At 40.5% G+C, this 19,675-nt stretch overlaps 1 protein-coding gene across 1 annotated transcript; it reads right to left on the reverse strand.

Moving 5' to 3' along the window:
- Positions 1–7,340: 7,340 nt before the first annotated feature.
- Positions 7,341–11,958, reverse strand: Bambi (BMP and activin membrane bound inhibitor). Its single transcript, XM_076832088.1, has 3 exons — positions 11,883–11,958; positions 8,278–8,565; positions 7,341–7,832 (listed from the first exon to the last, which is right to left on the reverse strand). The coding sequence occupies exons 1-3, from the start codon at positions 11,956–11,958 to the stop codon at positions 7,414–7,416; spliced, it is 783 nt and encodes a 260-aa protein (XP_076688203.1). The 3' UTR covers positions 7,341–7,413.
- Positions 11,959–19,675: the final 7,717 nt, after the last annotated feature.

The raw sequence follows: 19,675 nt of genomic DNA on the forward strand, positions 1-19,675 counted from the left end.
ACAATCTGGTCCCTTGAAAGATTTACCTCATGACCTGCTTTACAATCAAGTGTCAGGACTGGGAAATGACCCTTGACATTTCACAATACCGGATGGACACACAATTCCCTTTCTGTAGACTCCTAAACAAGCACCACCTCCCTGCTCTGTCCAGCCCTGTGAAATCAGTAGACAGATGCAAAGATCAGACTAAACTCCAAATCAAGCTCTAAAAAGTGCAACAACAGGTTTTACAGAGAGATTGTTTTCTTATTTCCAGTAGACATTTGCATCTTATTTATTTGCTTGCTTGTGATTTGGGGGCCGAGGACTGAGCCCAGCACATTAGCATGTCAGGCAAGTATTCTACCATTGAGTTACATGCCAGCCATGTTGTATTTTAAAACCTTTCTTGTAAAGAGATGGTTTCTCTTTTCCATGCTTATTCATATTTTTAATAAACACTATTAAAAGCTAGAGCAGTGGTACCTGCCTGTAATCACAGGACTTAGGAGTCTGAGGTAAGAATATCAAAAGTTTGAGGCTAGCCTCAAAACTTCCTGAGGCTCTAAGGAAGATCCTGTGTCAAAATAAAAAGGGCTGGGGATGTGGCTCAGTGGTAAGGTGCCCCTGGGTTCAATTCCCAGTACCAAACAAACAAAAAAAAGAAGCAGGTTGACATTGGTTTGAGCCAGGTCTCATAAAAATATAAAGAGAAAAAAAAAAGTGTGTGTGTGATAATATTTTAAAATATATAAATAAAAGGAACATGAGAAACTAGAAACAACATAGAAATTGGGAAGCCATGAATGACCACCCTCCCCTCTCTCATACATTCAGTCTTTCTCCAAAAGTTATCTTTGATTATTTAAAGTTATCTATGAAATAGATATCCTTCTTAAAAGAACATTATCTAATAACATAAAAGAAGCACAAATAAAAGTCTAAATCACAGAGCCCTACATGGTTGCAGAAAAGTCATTAGAGTTTTGAAGAAGGTGGTCATCTTTTGAGGAAGATGCTAAGTGTTTGTGGAGAAAAGGAAATTTGTAACTTTTATTGTGTCCTTGCTCTTATTATAGCCTATGGGCAAAGGTTCATCTCCAGGAGAAGAAAAGAGAATTTACCAAAGTTGCCCAAGTGTGGCTGGGATGTACTAAGCCACTGTGGATGTTTGATGTACCAAATCAGGTTGCCAATTCTAGATTCTCTTAACTTTTGACCAACAAAACTCTCAGAGATTTGTTCTTCTTCTCCTTCTTCTTCTTCTTCTTCTTTTTTTTTTTTTTTTTTTTGGTAGTGGGGATGAAACCCAGGGCCACACACATTGTAGGTATAACATTCTATCCCTGAGCCATGTTCTAGCCCGTCAGAGGCTTATTTTTAACTCCTTGGAAGAACACTGTCTGATATAAAGCTTGGACATCTTAAAATACTCAAATGAAAGTACAACTCTTAGCTTAACAGAAGTTAACAATACATTTCTGGGTGAGAATTAGTATCTTTAGGTCACCTTGGAGATTATACCAAAGTTAAAAGGTAGACTGAGCCGTTTGACTTTAGCAATGCTTCATTTTCAGGCCCATTTGAATTTTTTCTCCTCGACTTCTTTCGCAAGCAATTTGTTTTCCTTTTGGGGGGGGCTTCATGTACCAAAATTTATTCCTATTATTATCATTATTATTATTTATATAGTGCTGGGATCAAATTCAGGGCCTTAACCAAGATAGGCAAGTACTCTACATCCCAGCTCACCACACAAAAACTATAATCTGCAAAAAAAAAAAAGGTTAGGATGGAAGAAAAGAAAAACCGATTTATTGATTTACCAACAACCTGAATCCAGAGGCCTGGTGATAAAAAGCCTTAATCTGTCCTTCTATCTAATTCTGGATTAAGCATAGAAAGGTATTGATCGCAGCTCCTTCCCACTCCAAGCTCACAGTTTAATCTCTAAATCCAGGTGAGAAATACTTCATTGACCAAGGCAACTAAGAATTAAAGTTTGTGGTTATCAAAACCACATCCACTCAATTTAGCAAAAAACGTTTCAATTTGGACATTTAACACTTAAAAAGTAAGTGTGGTGTTTTTCCACTGTTCTCATCAATTCCCTAAGGAAATTCCAAGGGGAAGAGACCAGGGATAAAGAGCTTTTTGTATTTCTCATGCATTTAACTGCAAAAGAAATTTTTGTTCCATTAGCTTTGTAATGCGAGATCTTTCAGAGTAAATTTACACGACAGCCTCAGAGTTTATTAATTCAACACAAATAACTTAGTCTTCACACGTCTAAAAACAAATTGCTGACTTCTCATAAGTTCCAACAGTTACTTCTACACTGCTTGGAAAATTGTTAAATGTAAAATTATTCCAGGATTACAAAGCCTATTTAATTAGCATGACATATATAGATGGCACAGTTATCTGCCAGGCCAATCTGTCCTCAGTTCTATTCAGATTTAGTTCAACAATCTAATCTACAAGACATAGGTAGCTAATCACAATTTGAAATATCCCCTAGAGGCCATCTAGCCATTTGCTACCATAGAATGAATCTCCTAACAGTCTGGAGGAATGACAAATACCTTGTGATAGCATCTAACTGCTTAGCAAAGTATCTCCCAGGATTGCTTATCAATGCCTTTCCTGTTGCCCTTTTCATATTCCTCCAATGGGAAAAATTTGCGGATAGGCTCCCCATAGCAATAAACACTTTCCCACTCTAAAAAGCAGATCCATTGAAAAATTGCTGCTTTGCTGCAGGAGGTAAACCCCTATCTGGTTCAACTCTGTTCTACTCCTTTCCAAATTCTATCTCCACATTTTTGGAATGACAGACAAGTGAATCAAGCCACCATGCTGCAGAACAGCCATGCTCACAGATTAACAAGGGGATGTTTAGAGTGGAAACTGCATCCCAAAGAAAGAGATATCCAAATTTGGAAGATGATTTAATTTCATTATTTCATGAGATCGTGAATTCTCTGATCAAGGATCTGCCTTTTTAAGTCAGCAGATTGAAAACAGCATTGACAGAATAGATTGAGTAGAGGGAAAGAGGACAAGTTGATATCTGGAGGAGTTAAATTTTCCACAGGGTAACAAACTAAATTAACTCTACCCAGAGAAATTAAATGATCCTTCACTAACTTGCCCCTGGGGAGAAAAAAAAAAAAATCACAAGTTTCCCAATACCCGTGGAACGATTTGTATTTTGTTGGGAGCACAGTGGGGCACATTGTAAGTGATAGTGTAATTTGTTCAGGATGCATCAATCAGACCCAAGCTATCCTGGCACTATTGAAACATCATCTGTCACCTATGGGCTCTTGATCCTCTCCATGGATGCTCTCCTAGCCCAGCTGAAACTGAAAGAACATCATCTGTCAAATATCAAAACACAAATATGTACAGAAGATTAGAATATTCTCACTGGGAGCTGTCTAGATTCCAATGGAAAACAGTTACAAGCCAGCGGATAGGAGAAAAGCATGTATGAAGGCAGTAAATTGAAGAAAACCATTAAAAAGGCTAAACCTGTCTGCTAGTGATTGAGAGCCTGGAAAGCTCAAATATCTAAAGATTTGAAATATTAAGAAGTTGGGCTGGGGGTATATCTCAGTTGGTAAGAGTTCTTGCCTCAGATGCGCTAAGGTCCTGGGTTCAATCCTTAGCACCACACACACACACACAAAGAAATATTAAAAAGTCACATAAAAGCAATGACTATAAATGTTGGGCACAAGTTCTCAAACTTTAAGAACTACTGTTTGGGGCCATTAAGTACACCTCTGAAACTTTCCTTTTTAAAGAGACACCCTCCTATAGTCTACCCCCACCTCACTACCGCCTCCAGCCCCATGCTGGGGATCAAACCAGAGCCTCTCATATGCTAGGCAAGTGCTCTGCCCTGAGCTGCATCTGACATTCTAGTGCATACTAGCAAGAATAGCCACAATACAGTCTTTTTACTCTTCTTCTTTCTTCTTTGTTTGGTGCTAGAAATTGAACCTAGGTCCTCTAGCAAAAACGTTTTCACAGTAAACCTGTCAGTTTTATTATTGCCCCCATTTTACAGGCAACAAAACTGAGCATTCATAGTGCTTACATAATTTGCCTAAATTTACACAGCTTTGGAGGTTTCAAAGTTATTTAGGCTAAGTGGCAGAGAAGAGGACCAATTAGAGGTTATAAAGAAAAAAAAAGCTGTCCTGGCCCCTAAAAGGCCAGCTTTAGACTCATGATACTAGATGCCACTGCTTTTAAGCTTTTAGCCTATAATCAACCCATATTGAAACCAGATTTACCAGCCCTTCAGAGGAGAGCTTTGTGATTTTCTAAAGCAGACATGTTTGGTATTTTAGAAGGTCAACCCCCCTATGGTGCAGTGTTTTTAATAAAATCAGTTCAACAGAAATTAGAGACACCAGTCAATTTCTAGGAAGCCTCTGAGCCATTCAGAGTAAGTCTGTGGAGGGGGGGCAGTGCGAGGAATAGCACAAGACATTAACCATGCACAGGTCAGGTTTTCCAAAATGGAGCAGAATGTTAGAGATACAGATGCAGAAACATCATGGCAGTTTTATCCCATTTGTCTTTGGTTTGGGTGAATTTCCACTTAAAAAGGAAAATTAATTTTGAGGGGAAGTTCTATGTCAGTATTAAATAAGGGCTGTTTTTGGTTAGGAAGCCTTGTATTGACACCTCTAAGTGCCAGCATACATCTTTTAGAAGGGGGAAAAAACCCCTCAATTGTCACCTTTCTTAAATCAATCACGTAGGGAATCCTTATCTCCTGCTTGTAAAAACTTGACTATACTCTCATAGGAGAGAAAAGTCAAGTCTTTATACAGTTCTTAATAAAAATTCAGGCTGCAGCATTTTTATTGAAAGCCCAAGTTATATGCAGATCTGCTAGTGGCAAAGACAAATATAAATAGTCAATATCAAAAGGGTGAGGATTTCGGAAGAGACAGGCCTGGTCAATTGAGGCCAGAACTTGAGTCCCAGAAAAAAGTCTTGAGAGGCCAGGGGCCACCAAAGGACAGCCTCCTGAGTGCACAACAGAACAAGAGGCATTGGGAACCTCTTCATATTTATCTTCCATTAAAGGACTCAAGCCTTTTCAATAGGATGAGGTTTACAGATTTGAAAACATGTAACTTTAAGTCTTTTATTTTCTAATAATTTGCGGAGTTCCTAGTTAACTGATACTTGGAAGAAATCAGGTGAAACAGAGGAAGAAAATTTGAAAATTTGACTACACATAGCTGATAATGGCTAAACCATTACTGACTTTGAATGATACTATACAAAAAAGAATGTTTGAGGGGTAAGAAGTCTCCATATTCAAGCAATAAAACTACTGTACTTTGATCAAGAGCCAGACAGTAGAGATAAAGATGTAAAATTTCACCAACAATTTTGATCAGTTTTCCTGTAGTCAGGTTTGAATGGCTGAGTTCAATCATTCCTTTTTTCCTCAAAAAACTGATACACTTATGGGAGCTGGGAGTGGAGTGTAGCTAGGTAGCAGAGCTGCTGGGCAGCAGAGCACATGCTTAGCATGCATAAGGCCATGGGTTCAATTCCCAACACCAAATTAAAAAAAAATTTTTTTAATTGACATAAATAGAAGAACACCTTTTATAAATAACAAGATAGGCATGTAAGAATCATCAATCTCAAAAAGCACAATACAAATGCTGTCATTTATTAAAATGTGTATTTATTCCATAGCCTAATTTGTTTGGGGCAGTGATCTATCTACTCATTTTTATACTAGTCATTTCAACTCAGATTCTTCCATAAACTTGACTACTGAACCTGTCTTAAGGAACCCAAATTATGCTTATCATAAAATAATCTAATAATAAAGTATGCAAAAATGCTTTTAATATTAATACAAGAAAACCTCATCCTCAAATTATGCAGGCTAAACTATTTTGAAGCAAAAAAAAAAAAAAAAAAAAAAATTTCAAATATACAAAAGAATTGAGGAAAAAAACCTCCATGGCATATTATTCTCATTTTTGAGATAACCAAGATCCATTTGAGGGAAGAGTACACAAATATGGTACAGTTTTAAATTCAGGTTGGGCTGTGTTACCAAATGTCTTACAGGAGGCGGCAAGGGTTACTTAGCTGCATCAATTAGAGGCTAATGCCTATGTTTTATTTGATTATATTAAAAGGATTATTGAGGGTTTAGAAATCTAATAGCACTGTGTTAATTCTCAATTGGCATATGTTTACTATTGCAAACCTTTCTAAGGATTAAAATAAGTTAAAAAAAGTCAACTGACTACTGAAGAAAATTTGAAAACCAGGAGCACTGTACAATAAAGTCTGGCTAACTTGGGAGACAAAATATTTAGTTATTTAATTTGGTTTGAGGCAGAATAGTCAATCTGTTGTAAAACTAGACAGTGGTTAACTTTAATTACCAAAAAAATATGTTTAGTTAGGGTATAGGTGGACACATTTATAAAGGTATCCCAGAACTGGATCAAGCTGATAAATATTACCTTTGCTATGGCAACTTCAAAAAACCATCAATCATCTGACCTGGTATAAATAAGTTTTAAGAATTCTCTTAGGGACAGACAGGGGTGTAGCTCAGTGGTAGAGTATATGCTCAGTATGCACAAGGCCCTGGACTTAGTCCTTAGTACCGAAAGAAAAAAGGAAAAAAAAAAATCTTACCAGAATTATCATTTAAAAGAAAAGTAGGTAAGATACTGAATGATGGTCAATAATACACTTAAGAAACTCCATGCTATAAGAAAATTGCATGCTGTTTGAGAATAAACAAGATCTTGGTCTCATTATTAAAACAAAAAGAAAATCCAGCCAAATTTTGTAGTTGAAAATAAAGTACGAGCAACAATAGCTCTTCATTTGTGTAATTAACAGGTACTCTTACAGTTTAAGTTATTTTTCTTTTTTGTGGTGCTGGGCATCGAACCCAGAGCCTCACACATGCTAAGCAAACACTCTATCACTGAGCAACATCCCTAGCCCCACCACTTTAACTTTTTAATTTATGAAAGACACCACTAAATTTCAGACAAAAAATATATATATTTTAAAAATCTTTACAATAAATCAAGATGTAGGAGCTTATATAGAGCACATTTAGTTTATTTAAGTACTCAATTCTAGCTCCCTTGGATGCAAATAACCCTGGTAACAGTGTGTACATAGTCTTCTCTTTGCTTCTAATAATTTTAAAGCAAATAGTACATTTGACTGTATTCAAGTCTGTGCAAATAATCCTTCAGAAGAAATATCCAAGATTCTGTTTGCAGAGGTCATTTTGTCTCTCAAAAATGATTCAATGACTTTGTTTGTCTCCAGATAAAGTGCTCCTGTCCAGCAGAACTCGAAGACCTTCAAGGGTTCAAGAAGTTTAGTTCAGATAAGACCCTGTCATACAAATTCCAGCTTCCCATGACCACTGTACATGCCCCAGTGAACGAGGGAGAGGATTTTATCGTTGCTGAGGTCGGCTTGTCTCATTTTATCACAGGTCAGACAGCAGTTCTCGTGCCCGCTGACAGGCACCATGCATTCCAAGTCTAACTTTGCAACCTGGCCCTTTTTGGAATGGTGTCCGTGAAAGCTGTAGTGCAAACGAGAGAGCATCTGCTGCCGTTGATCCTGCAGTCTCTTGTTCTCACTTCGGAGCATCCTCAAGGCCAACATAATCAGCAACACTAAGATCAGCCCACCAGCAATGGGAACTGCGATCACTGCTGCCCGAAACCACAATTCTTTGGAAGAGGTCAGCTCCTGCACCTTGGTGATGAGGTTTCTGCTACCATCGTGCTGATATCTGTTTCCTTGTCCTAAAGGAGTACAAATAAAATGATCAAACTGTGGAATAACTCCTCTTACAGATATCCACTTTATAAACAAGGAATCCCATTAAAAAGTAGCTTACAATTATATCAACAGTTTTTTAGAAATAAATATCGCAAAACTATCCAAAGAAGCTTACAAACGGCATTTATTTACAGGCTGTCATCACTGAAATGTAATGGTCTTTTTGATGTCTTCAGAATGTTTAAAAACAGGCAAAACCTATTATATAGACAGACATATAATGCTCAGGCAGACCAAAGCCACTCAGTAGAGATGCATCTTTGCATGCAGCCATGCTTCTCCCTCTGGTATCTCTAATTACATTAACAACAAAATCAATAGCAGACACACAAAGTCGTGGCTGCCACACGGTCTATAGATCAGGCACAGATCAGGCAGGCACCTGGGTTAGGAATGGCTTCTACCTACCTGAGGATTCACCCTTGGGAGGAGAGAGAACATCGTGCAGCCCTCTGTAATTGCACATGTCTTCATGACAACATTCCAATGTGGGCATGGTGGTGCCAGAGTGGTTTTGGGCCTGTTTGGCTTGGCAGATGTCTGCTGTGCTTGCAAGAGAGTCCAGGCAGCCATGGGTGAGTGGGGAATTTGTGTTCTGAGGATCCAGAAGTCTAGAGAAGCAGGCGCTGAGCTCAGATTTACACATATAACCAGTTGCCACACAGTGGGCAGCATCACAGTAGCATCGAATTTCTCCTGAAAACAATGAGAAACCAGTCAAACTTCAATTCAGGGAATAGATAAAGCAACTATGCAAGCAATTGCTGAATACCAAGTTCAAGGACACTAATTTTAGATCATTCAAATTGACTGCTTTCAGTTCACGGCCTCACTTGGACTGGAAACACCTTTAAGCATAAGTGCTTAAATGTCAATTAGTTACAATTTTAGGAATGTACTAATCCTAGTAGCAGATTTCTGATGAGTTAGAGTAATTAAAACTATTTTTGTTTCTGAAGGAAAAGTCATCATTATATTTTTTTCTACCATAAGGTAAATCACATTGATTATACTCCTAACACAATCATACAACATAAAAATGCTAAGCTTTGAGTTTTGTCAGTATAAATATTTGATTGGAGGAACTACTGAATTGTTTACTATCCCAAAGGACTGTGCCAAGATTTAAGAGCTGGAGCTAACACCTTATAAAGTTATTAACTAGAAACACAACAATCTAGAAATTGCCCAGGTCAGGAGGTTTTAAAACTATGAAACTGGGCAGCTATTTGCAACCTCTAGAAAAGGCAAACTTTGCCTATAAAGATCTTTTCATGCAGAGGAGCTTTTAGTCAGTATATTGTAAAACAGGAACTAGGCAGTTTACAATTAGTGGTTTGCTTGCCAAAGTCAATTTCTTTCAGCCCAAATGGAAAGTCATAAAAGGGGTGGTGGTGGGGGGACATAAAACTGCAAAGGCTGACTTCTCCTCCTCCTCCTCAGTTTTACATGTAATTTAACATGTGATCTAAAAGGGGAAACACTGAAACTGAAAATCCTCTGCTGGTTGAATGAAAAATCCTAAGGAAACCTCAAATTTTTCTACAGGAAGTGATTAAAAGTTTCCTTTATAAAACTTATTTTGTGAGTTGCAAGGCTCTGTTAACATTTGGTAATAATGCAAGATTTGAGGTTTAAATGTGGATGTCTAGTTGAAATAATCTGGATCTGCAATTGTCACTATGATACTCAACCTGGTGGACTCTGGTCATTGTTAACAGGCCTCAGTGAAGGCTATGCTAAATTGAACTAATGCACACACCTCTTCCCAGTTTCCCAATCAGAAGATTTGTTTAGTTACTGAAACCTTCACTCTGAAATTAAATGCTGGGGGCTGCAGGTTTACAGACTTCCCCCACTCATTTTTCTTCTTCCTCCTCCTTTTTCTGTGAATGCCTGAGTAAGGTGTCTCATATAATTATCTGCCCAAATTCCAGGCCACCACATGGTTGTGCTCAGTTTTCACTAGCGGCTGCTAATGCTTCAGCTCAAAGAAAAAACATCCAACTAAACACAGATCTTTGGCAACCTACTAACAGCACAAAACTGGGGTCTTGCTCCTAACTCTGCACTAGCCATCCTGGGTTTGGGCCCAAGTCTCCTTCTCCAGTCTCCTTTGCTTCAAGTAAGGACCTTGCTCTGCAACAGTCCTTTTCTGCTCTTTCCAGAATTGCTTTATTCTTCACATAAAGCTCAACCAGTCTAGGGTAGTGATGACTATGTATCCCTAGATCGATAAATTTCACATACAAATTTGAAGTATAAATAAGACAGATGTAATGTTCATTTTGAGCCTATCAGGCTCAGACCTGGTGCAGAATAGGAAAACTGAATACAAGTAAAATATTGCTTCTATGTTTATGAGAGTCTATTTAAAATACTGTATTTTCAATGACCTAAAACCGTCTAATAAAAAATTGACAGGTAACTGGGAAAGTTCTAAGACATTAACCAAAAAAAAAAAAAAAAAGGAGCCACATTTTGGCGAAGAGAATGGACTTTTGTACTACTGTATTAAAACTATATTTCTGTCGTTTCATAAAGTTTCTTCCTGTGGCATGCAGAAGGCCAGGAGGGGACTGGTATTTTGAAACAGTGAACAATGCTCTTCTGTTTCCCCTTTTCTAGTTACTGTATGTAGTGATTAAACAAAAATGTCTGCTTTAGTCAAGATGGCTACAGGAGAGACTGCTGGCTTCTTTTAAAGCTTTTGAAGTCCACAGCAGTCAGAAATCTCTGATCCCCTAATTATATCATTATCAGGCGCATAGTTTCGGTATCTGTGACTTCATGTCAGCCTCAGTCCCTCCCTGTTCTGCCGGCCTTTGATAGGGCCAGGGGGCTCCCCTCTGCAAGCTGCAGAGGGCTGTTATTTAGGGTTAATTACACCCTTCCTTCCAAAATAAATAAATACTGTAGCACATCATCCTTGCTGGGCCAGCTTATCCTTTAACCTCATGCCTGCTACATGGCAATTAAGGAAAAATGGGGGGGTGCAAAGGCTAAATAATGCTTCCTATTAAAAAAAAAATCTGTTCATAGAACAGTAGTAGGCAGGGAGGTAAGAACCTTGAAATCTAGAAAGGTCATTTGGAACTAAAAGATGAAAGCCTGCAGAGCTAAGAAGTTGCTGTCTTTTTTAAGTAGTGTTTGCAAAATAGAAGGTGAGTGGGAAATGGGACCGCTGACAGCATCTACTCCTCTCTGGCACTAAGGAGCAACGCAACACACTTTCTCGCTCATCAAGACACACACCCCACCTACACTCTCAGGGAGATCCACACACGCTGGATCCCAAAGACACAGAAGCTTAGGTACTCAGACACACCAACCCGCTCGCGCCCAAAGACACAGAGACATCAAGAGACAGGCAGATGCACACATTCAGAAACAAAGACACACAGATGCACTCAGACACAGAGATACACTCAGCGATACGGGGACGTTAAGAGACACCCGGACACATTCAGAAACACGCAAAGCCACACAGTCGCACTTAGAACATACTCCATACGCAAAGACACATTTAGAGACAAGGGCAGAGACGCTCGAAGACTCAGAGACACACACTGAGAAACACAGGCATGGTGCAGCTAGGACTAGGGTCTGCTTTTCCTTGGGTCAGTCCCGCGCTGCGCGGGGCAACGAGGGTGGCGACGTGCAGCAGATCCTCCCACCCCCATCCCCTGCGGCCGCCAGCGTCCAGGAGTTCACCGACGAGCTTCGCAACACCTGATCAGCTCGCCGAGAGGCCTGACTGCACCTCAGGGCGTCGGACTCGGGGTCGAGGGGGCGGCCGCGAGGCCACCGCCACAACTTCTAAGAACACAGCAACTTGTCGCGACCTGCGGCTCGGCGCGGGAGGGAACTCGCCCGCCGCTAACAAAGCCTTGGCAGCCGGCTTCAAAGCCCCGCGGCTGCAGCCTGGCAGCCCGGTCCCCAGCTCCCGCGCGTCCGCAGCGCCCCTCCCCAGGATCCGAGCGCCAGACCACGGCCGCCCGGCGGGCACACACCTTTGGTGAGCAGCACCGCCATGGCGCAGAGTTCGAGCTGCAGCCAGATGAAGATGTAGCTGGAGTGGCGATCCATTGACGTCTCCCTCGGCCGCGGCGCCCCCGCCGCTCCCGGAGCCGCGGCGCAGCAGCAGCCTACGACCCCCGGAACGCGCAGCGCAGGGGTCCTCCCCGCGCGCCAGACGCCGTCAGTGGCGGGGCCAGGGTCCGGATGGCGGCGGCAGCATGGATCGTGGCTGCAGGACGCGCCGAGAAGTCGAGAAAAGTTTTGCGATGTGACTCGGTGCCCGTCACTACTACGCCCCAGTCTGCTCGGCGGACGCACTTTCGCTGATGACGCAGCTGCAGTCCAGCGTGGTCTTCCCCGGCTTCGTGTCCCCTTGACCCGCTGCTCCGCGAAGAAGGTGGGAGCTCCGAAATAGCGCACGGAGGGAACCAGCAGAGAGCTCCCGCCACACCGGCCGGGCCAGCCAGGCTCCGCACTGTAAATAGCGCCGGCCTAGGGGAGCCGGCCTGGCGCCGCCCCGCCCCAAGCCCCGCCCCGGCAGCGACGGCGCCGTCCGATTGGCCGCTGGGGTCTGGTCGATCCCTCGGGCAGCCGAGAGGGTGGACCAGACGCGGGCGAGGGGGGACCTGCCCTAAGGCTCCTAGCGGCGCCGGTGTCTGGGGCTGAGGGTCCGGCAGTCGCCGTCTCTCGCGCGCCCCCTGGCGGAGGCCTGGGCGTGTGTGACCTTGGCCAGCGCTGGGTGAGCCCAGCTACTCGGATCGCCTGTCTTTAGCCTCCGGGATCCTTACAACTCAGCCTCGGGGCAGCGTCCCCCAACACGTGGTTTCTCTTTTGTTCCAACCGAAAAAAGTAAGGGGCCCACGTGGCCACCCTCGGACTAACTCCTCCTACCCCCATCCCCATCCTGGGCCATACTGTGTGTCTCCGGAGCTCCAGGGACAAGTGGCGATGCCCGGGCGTGGCAGACTTGCCACCGGACTAGGAGCCCCAGCGGAGTCCCGCCTGCTCGCGTGCGGCCGAGCGGGAGTCCGGTGGGGAGCCTGGAAGCAGGCGGCGGGGTGCTGGGGTCTGCTTTCAACCTCCCCCCGCCCTCCCCCTCTGCACATCCGCCTCCAGTCGCCCGCCCTGTGTGATCAATAAAGCCCAGACAGACAGACTGTTGATCAGTTGGAGCCGCTAGGTTCTCCCGGGTAGACTGGGGACGAGGAGCCGGCTAAAGACACTTAACGAAAATTAGCAAATCCAAAAGCAACCGGCGCCAGCGAGACGACACTGGCCGAGACTGACACTCAATTAACCACCCCCCAAACAATCGCAGGCAAACACACCGGCTGACCCTGATCAATATCAGCTCCACAGTGATCTCCTTCCTGGGATACTAATTCATTTTATTTGGGCTCACTGGGCCGCCAACCCCAAGGTATCCAAGGCGGTCTGGGGCCTTTTGCTGTTGCTTATTTATTTAGAAGAGAAATTAAACTTAAAACTCTTATTATTAGAGGAAATGCTCTTTTCTCTCCTCCCCTCAAAATCTGAGATTAACAAAAGTCAACCATTTACAAAATTCCCTTTTAAGATCATGTGTAAAGGGAGAGAAAAACAGAAAGAGAAGCCCATTTCATTTAGGAGGAGAGTGGAGAATTGAACCTGAGTAAAAAAGGGCTGGGGGTGTAGCTCAGTGATAGAGTGCTTGCCTAGCATGTGTGAAGCCCTGGATTCCATTCCCCACCACCAAACACAAAACAAAACAGACAAACAGAAAACCCTAAGGGAAAAAATGAGGACTGAAAATTAAGGCAAATATATAAGAAACGCCTAACCTTGTAGTTTAAAGTTATTGAAAGTCTACAGAGCTGCAGGATGAAATTGCCTTTGAAAAATAATATTCATATGCAGAAAAATAAAAGTTTCATAAATTGATGCCCTCACCACTACTTTGCTAGATTAAAATCGCATCTAAAAGGAGGGAAGGACAACCCCAGCAGAAGTTTTAAAAGGAGAATAAACTGATCAGGGCATCAGGTCTTTCTCAAGGGCCAGCTGACAGCCAGAAGAAGAAAGGGTTTGATCAAAACTTCCTATGACTGTTAGAACTTTCTCAAGTTAACATTTCTAAGGGCTTTGGGCCGACCATACATTTCAGGTTATGACACACTCCTTTAACTTTATTATTATTATTTGCTGTGTTGGGTATTAAAGCCAGGGCCTCACGCTTGCTAGGCAAGCACTCTACCACTTGAGCTACAGATGCAGCCCCTCTTTGAAGTTTACAGGGTAAATTATTAGCTAAAAGGAAATTATTTTAGAGTGTATTTGTTCGACTATATGAGAGCTCTCACCAGTAGTCCAGGCTCACATGCCTGAGATTATAAAGATGTCAAGAACTAGAGAGTAAATCACAAACTCTGGAGATACAGAATTCTGTGTATGACATTATGATGCATGAAAGAAAGAAGAGACTAGCGTAGGATGGTCTCCTGGAAGCAATGACATATAGAGAATGGCTCCTAAGTAGTAAAAAAGATTGGAAGAGGACCATTACAAGGACAGAAGACCACAGGAATTTAGGCATGAAATGAGTTGATTGTGGGGGTGGATAGGGTGGTAAATAGAGGATGGGAGGTGGAATTACAGGCAGTTCTTTGTGGCTGGAGCATAAAATATGAAGCAAATTGGACAGATGTACCAGGAACTAACAATATTTACTTTTGAGATAGATAAATACTTGTTTCATGGAAGAAGGTCTAGGAGAATACGTTAGTAAAAGTCATATTGTAGTAGGTATTTTCTGATGTCTTTTCATCCCAGTTCAGGGAATGTCTCATTTCACTGGAATGGACACTGGCAGCCAGACTGGGAGACTCTGCCCTCTGGCCAGAAATAGTCACATGATCCAAGTTGAGACAATTAGATTCTCTCTTTGGACAGAGATGCTGGTCAATTTCTAGAAGTCATTTCATGAGAGACATTCTTTGCTTGTCTATGGAGGAAGAGAAAAATGATGAAGATGGGTAGAGAGGCAAAGATTTAAATCTAAATGGATTTTCAGTCACTTGGCTTCCTTTCTTATCCATAGGTTTCAAATTAAGGTTAACTCAGTTACTTTAATTAGTTCCCATTTGTATTTAAGATTCTTTTACTTGCAACCCAAAGAGCCCAAACTAAGACACTTAGATTTTATTGAATTACTATTTGCTTTTATCATTCCAGGTTATATTACTTTGTTTTGTTCTGAATACAGTTGAGAATAAGAAATTCTTCAGACAATGATTTCAAATCTTCTGTTTTTTTTTTATTATTAATGGGAAAACTTTTTAAATGACTAGAAATTAGTTTTAAGAGAAATAAGCCTGAACTTTAAATGGTTTTAGAGCAGACATGGACTTTTCAACTAAGTGAATGAGTATTTGAATCAATGTGGAAAAATCAAAATTGGTTTAGGGATACTATGTCAATTATGAGGCCATATCAGTATCCAACAGAATAGGCAACAATTTTAATTCAATTTAAGACTCTTAAGGAAAACTGCTTCTCTGTAGAATTTTACTTGTGTTCTGTACATAATTCAGTTATTACTTTCCTACATGTAGTTTGAAAATTAGAGGGTAAAAAAAAAACACAATAAAATCTAGTGTCCTTTTGAAGTTTAAATCAAGAAAAAAAAATCAATGACCAAGCTCCTTTTTATTATTATTAAAGGGAATTCTGAAAATACAACTAGGGAACAAGCTTTCTATAACCAAAAATGAAAAAGAGATTCTAGACAAAACTGGAATAATTAAACATTATAAGAGTTTTATTTTATTACACATCAGATAGTGTTCCAAATATGATTTATCCAGGGATATATGTACTAGATAATTATGATGCTCCATTATGATATATTCTATAGTCGTTCTACACCATCAAACTAATTTTGTTATCAAAACCATAAATATTCTACCAATTTCTGCTTCCCACATAATGCCATTGTTTCCCAGAGTTATATGTGATCCCATTTTAAATAATGCCTCTCTCCTTCAATGCCAGTGAAAAGTAGTTCTTGGTATATTTTATCTGAGAGGAAGCAGTTGTGTTTGAGTTCCTGGCTGGCATACAAGCAACTACTACAGTCTAGTGACAGAATCTAACATTTCTCCCTATTATGCAAATCTTCTTTTTTTTTTTTTAAAGAGAGAGTGGAGAGAGAGAGAGAGAGAGAGAGAGTGAGAGAGAATTTTTTTAATATTTATTTTTTAGTTTTTCGGCAGGCAACATCTTTGTTTGTATATGGTGCTGAGGATCGAACCTGGGCCGCACGCACGCCAGGCAAGTGCGATACCGCTTGAGCCACATCCCCAGCCCTATGCAAATCTTCTAACAGCTAACCATTCACAAGGATTGAGTAATGCTTTAATTCCCAGTAGCTGGTTTTAAAAACTAGTTATTTGTTCTCAAGAGAAGTTAGGAGTTCATCTAAAATTTACTTCCATTGGAATAAAGGTCAAAGATGAGAGATTAGCCCAGCCCAATGGATTGGCTCTGTAGTTGGGGTTTTGTGTTTGTTTTTTGGTTTTTCTTTTTTTTTTTTTTTTCCTCCAAAATGGAAAAGGAGATAAAGGACTGACTGTAAAGGGAGTATGATAAGACCTGGAAGAAAAAGAGAAGATTGAAACTCAACAATCCAAACTGCCTGTCTTTCCACAGGCTAGCAAAAATGCCATGAAGTCTTCCAAATGAACTGTAGAAGAGCTGCTGAGTTACGTCCATGCTGGGGATTGAACCCAGGGCCTTACACATGAGAGGCAAGCACTTAACTACTGAACCATATCCCACACCTGAGGTTTTTTTGTTGTTGTTGTTTTGTTTTTTTTTTTTTTTGAAGGATACTAAAATCTTCCTTAGTTAAAAATTACTTTGGGAACCTGGAAATGGCCATTATTCATAATCAACCAGTCACAATGTACATTGATTGTAATCCTTGATGTCTGCAAATGCTTTTTCCTCTACTAGGTTATAGTCAAGTAACCCCCAATTAGGCCAGTAGAACTTTTTAAAAATTATCCAATGTTGTGCTAATTTGGCCTACCCAATGTCAAATAATGAGTTTAATTATTTTTTTTTCTTTAACTAAAATGAAAAATTGATTCTTTTATGTCAAATAATGAGTTTGATTCCTTTTTTTAAAAAAAATTTAAAGTGATAAATTAATTCTTTAAAGCTGACAAATTACCTTAAACCATTTCCTACTTAATGGAACATCACTGACCCAGACTGCAATGAACACTATTTTTTTTTTTTTTTGAGTTCCATTGTCTTAGCTTATAACATTTTGTTTATGTTTTTTAGGATGAAAAAAAAATTATGGTCAAACCATTAAAATCCAGAAGTTTCATTAGAGAGCTAACCATTTAGGCCCTTGCTTGAAATTGGGGTGAAATCTTGCAACTTTTTCTACAGTCCTCTCTTCTGCTGCTGCCCACTTCTCCTCTGTTTAGTGGTCTGATAATGATTTTTCCTACCATAAAACCATTCTCTTTTAATCCTGGATCTTCCAGACTGAAATTTCATTGATGTGACAGAATGAGGTCTTTTGCAGTGGAACTTTGAAATTACTTCCATTTTACTTTTTTGCAGTGGAACTTTGAAATTACTTCCATTGTTTCTATGTCATACTATTTTGAGATAAATTTTTTAAATTGACAGATAAAACTGTATGTACCATAGGATGCTTTGAAGTATATTCACATTGCAGAATGTTTAAAGCTAGCTCATTAACAAATGCATGGTTATTTGTGGTGAGAATACTTAACATCTACTCTTTTTTAGTCACCATGCTATACAATAGATCCCTTGAACTTATTCCTCCTTCTCCTTTATAAATGAAATTATGTATCTTTTGACCAATACTTCCCCAGCCTCCCACCTTCAAACCACCTCATCTGCAAATAACCATCCTTCTACTCTCTACTTCAATGTTATTGTATTCTACCAAGTAAGACTACTCAGTTTTTGTCTTTTTGTGTACCGGACTCATTCATTTAACCTTGTGTCCTTTAGTTTGACAAAAGACAAGATTTCCTATGTTTTTATGGCTGAACAGCATTTCATTGTATATATATACACCACATACTCTTCATTCACCCATCGATGTACGCTTATGATTCCATATCTTGACTGTGGTGAATAATGCTGCAGTAAACATGGGAGTGCAGATATATCCTCAATGCACGGTACTTTGGTATATAGTGGGATTATTGGGTCATATGGTGGTACTATTTTTAATATTTGAGGAACGAAACTCCATCATGTTTTCCTTAACAATGTATGTTCTTACCAACAGTTCAGTTTGGTGTGTGTTTGTGTGTCTGAACACACCAGGGACTGAACTCAGAGACATTCACTGAGCCACATCCCAGCCCTATTTTAGAGAGAGTCTCACTGAGTTGCTTAGCCCTTCGCTTTTGCTGAGGCTGCCTCAGCCTCCAGAGCTGCTGGGATTACAGGCCCTTCAAGGGCTCTTTTGTTCATACCTTCACTAACACTTGTTATCTTTTGTCTTTTAGATAATGGCCATTCTAACAGGAGTGAAGGGATATTCATTGCATTTTTGATTTGCATTTCCCAGATGACTCGTGATGTTGAGCCCCTCCCCGCATGCCTGTTAGCCATTTGGATGTCTTTTCTTAGAGATGGAGTCTTGCTGTGTTGCCTGACTAGCCTCAAAATCCTGGGCTCAAGCAATCCTCCTGTCTCAACGTCCTGTGTACTACAGGTACAAAGTCACCATGCCTGTCTTGTATGTCTTCTTTCTAGAAGCATGTATTCATGTGTTTTGCCCATTTTTAATTATTCCATAATAATTTTTGAGGAAAATTCTAAATTCTTTGCTATTTACAAAGTATCAAGTTACACACTTAAATTTGATGTATGGGTTCAACCCATGAAGTTAAATGCCAGACCAATGAACATATCTTCAAAGATTCTATGTGTCTGAATGAGACTTATTCTATGGGCAGAGGTTATGGAGAGAGCTATGGGACTGCATTGAGTGAATTATTAATCTCATCCTTAAAATTAAGGGAAGAACTTTTAATACTTTTTGTTCAGATTCAATAATCTTCCTTTGTTCCATCTGATCGCCTAACAAATGAGCACCTGTTCTGCTATGAATTCCTTGAAACACAAATAATTTTTCCACTGTTTCACTCACGGTTAGTGGTGTCTACCTCCATATTTGCCTCATTTCAAAGACATCATTTAAAATAGCACTTAAAATATGTATAGCACATTGTTGGTCATATTTGTTTAATTAAAAGGAACAGAGACCCACTAAAGATTAGTTAATTCAGAAGGGGTTTGTGGAGTGGATGCAATGTGATTTATTGTAAGGATACAACTAATTGGTAATTTACAAGCTTTGCTTCTCATCTCCTCAAACCAGCCTCACTGGAACCAGAAACCAGAAGCCTTGGGTCTCTTCTCTGAGTCGTTTTTTGCTTCACACCTCTCTTCCATGAGCCTCATCCTTCCTTATTTGCTCTCTCATAGTTTCTGCTTATCTTTATCCAATTAGAAGCCTCCTTTCCCATAGAAGTGACTGAAGGGATATTTTGTCCTCTGTCACTTTCGCAGACTACCTCAGCTTTTTGATTTCCCAATTCCCAGTTCCTAAATTGAATCAGACACTGAGGCAAAGCAGCTTGTTATTTAACTTATGGAGAGATCATTCTAAAGTGCTTGTTTTATGGTCTGTTCAGCTAGGGTAGGGTCCTGGCTGACAAAAAGCATGCCTGCAGGCCACTCA

The sequence above is a fragment of the Callospermophilus lateralis genome, chromosome 13, assembly GCF_048772815.1.
Source record: "Callospermophilus lateralis isolate mCalLat2 chromosome 13, mCalLat2.hap1, whole genome shotgun sequence".
Lineage (NCBI taxonomy): Eukaryota > Metazoa > Chordata > Mammalia > Rodentia > Sciuridae > Callospermophilus > Callospermophilus lateralis.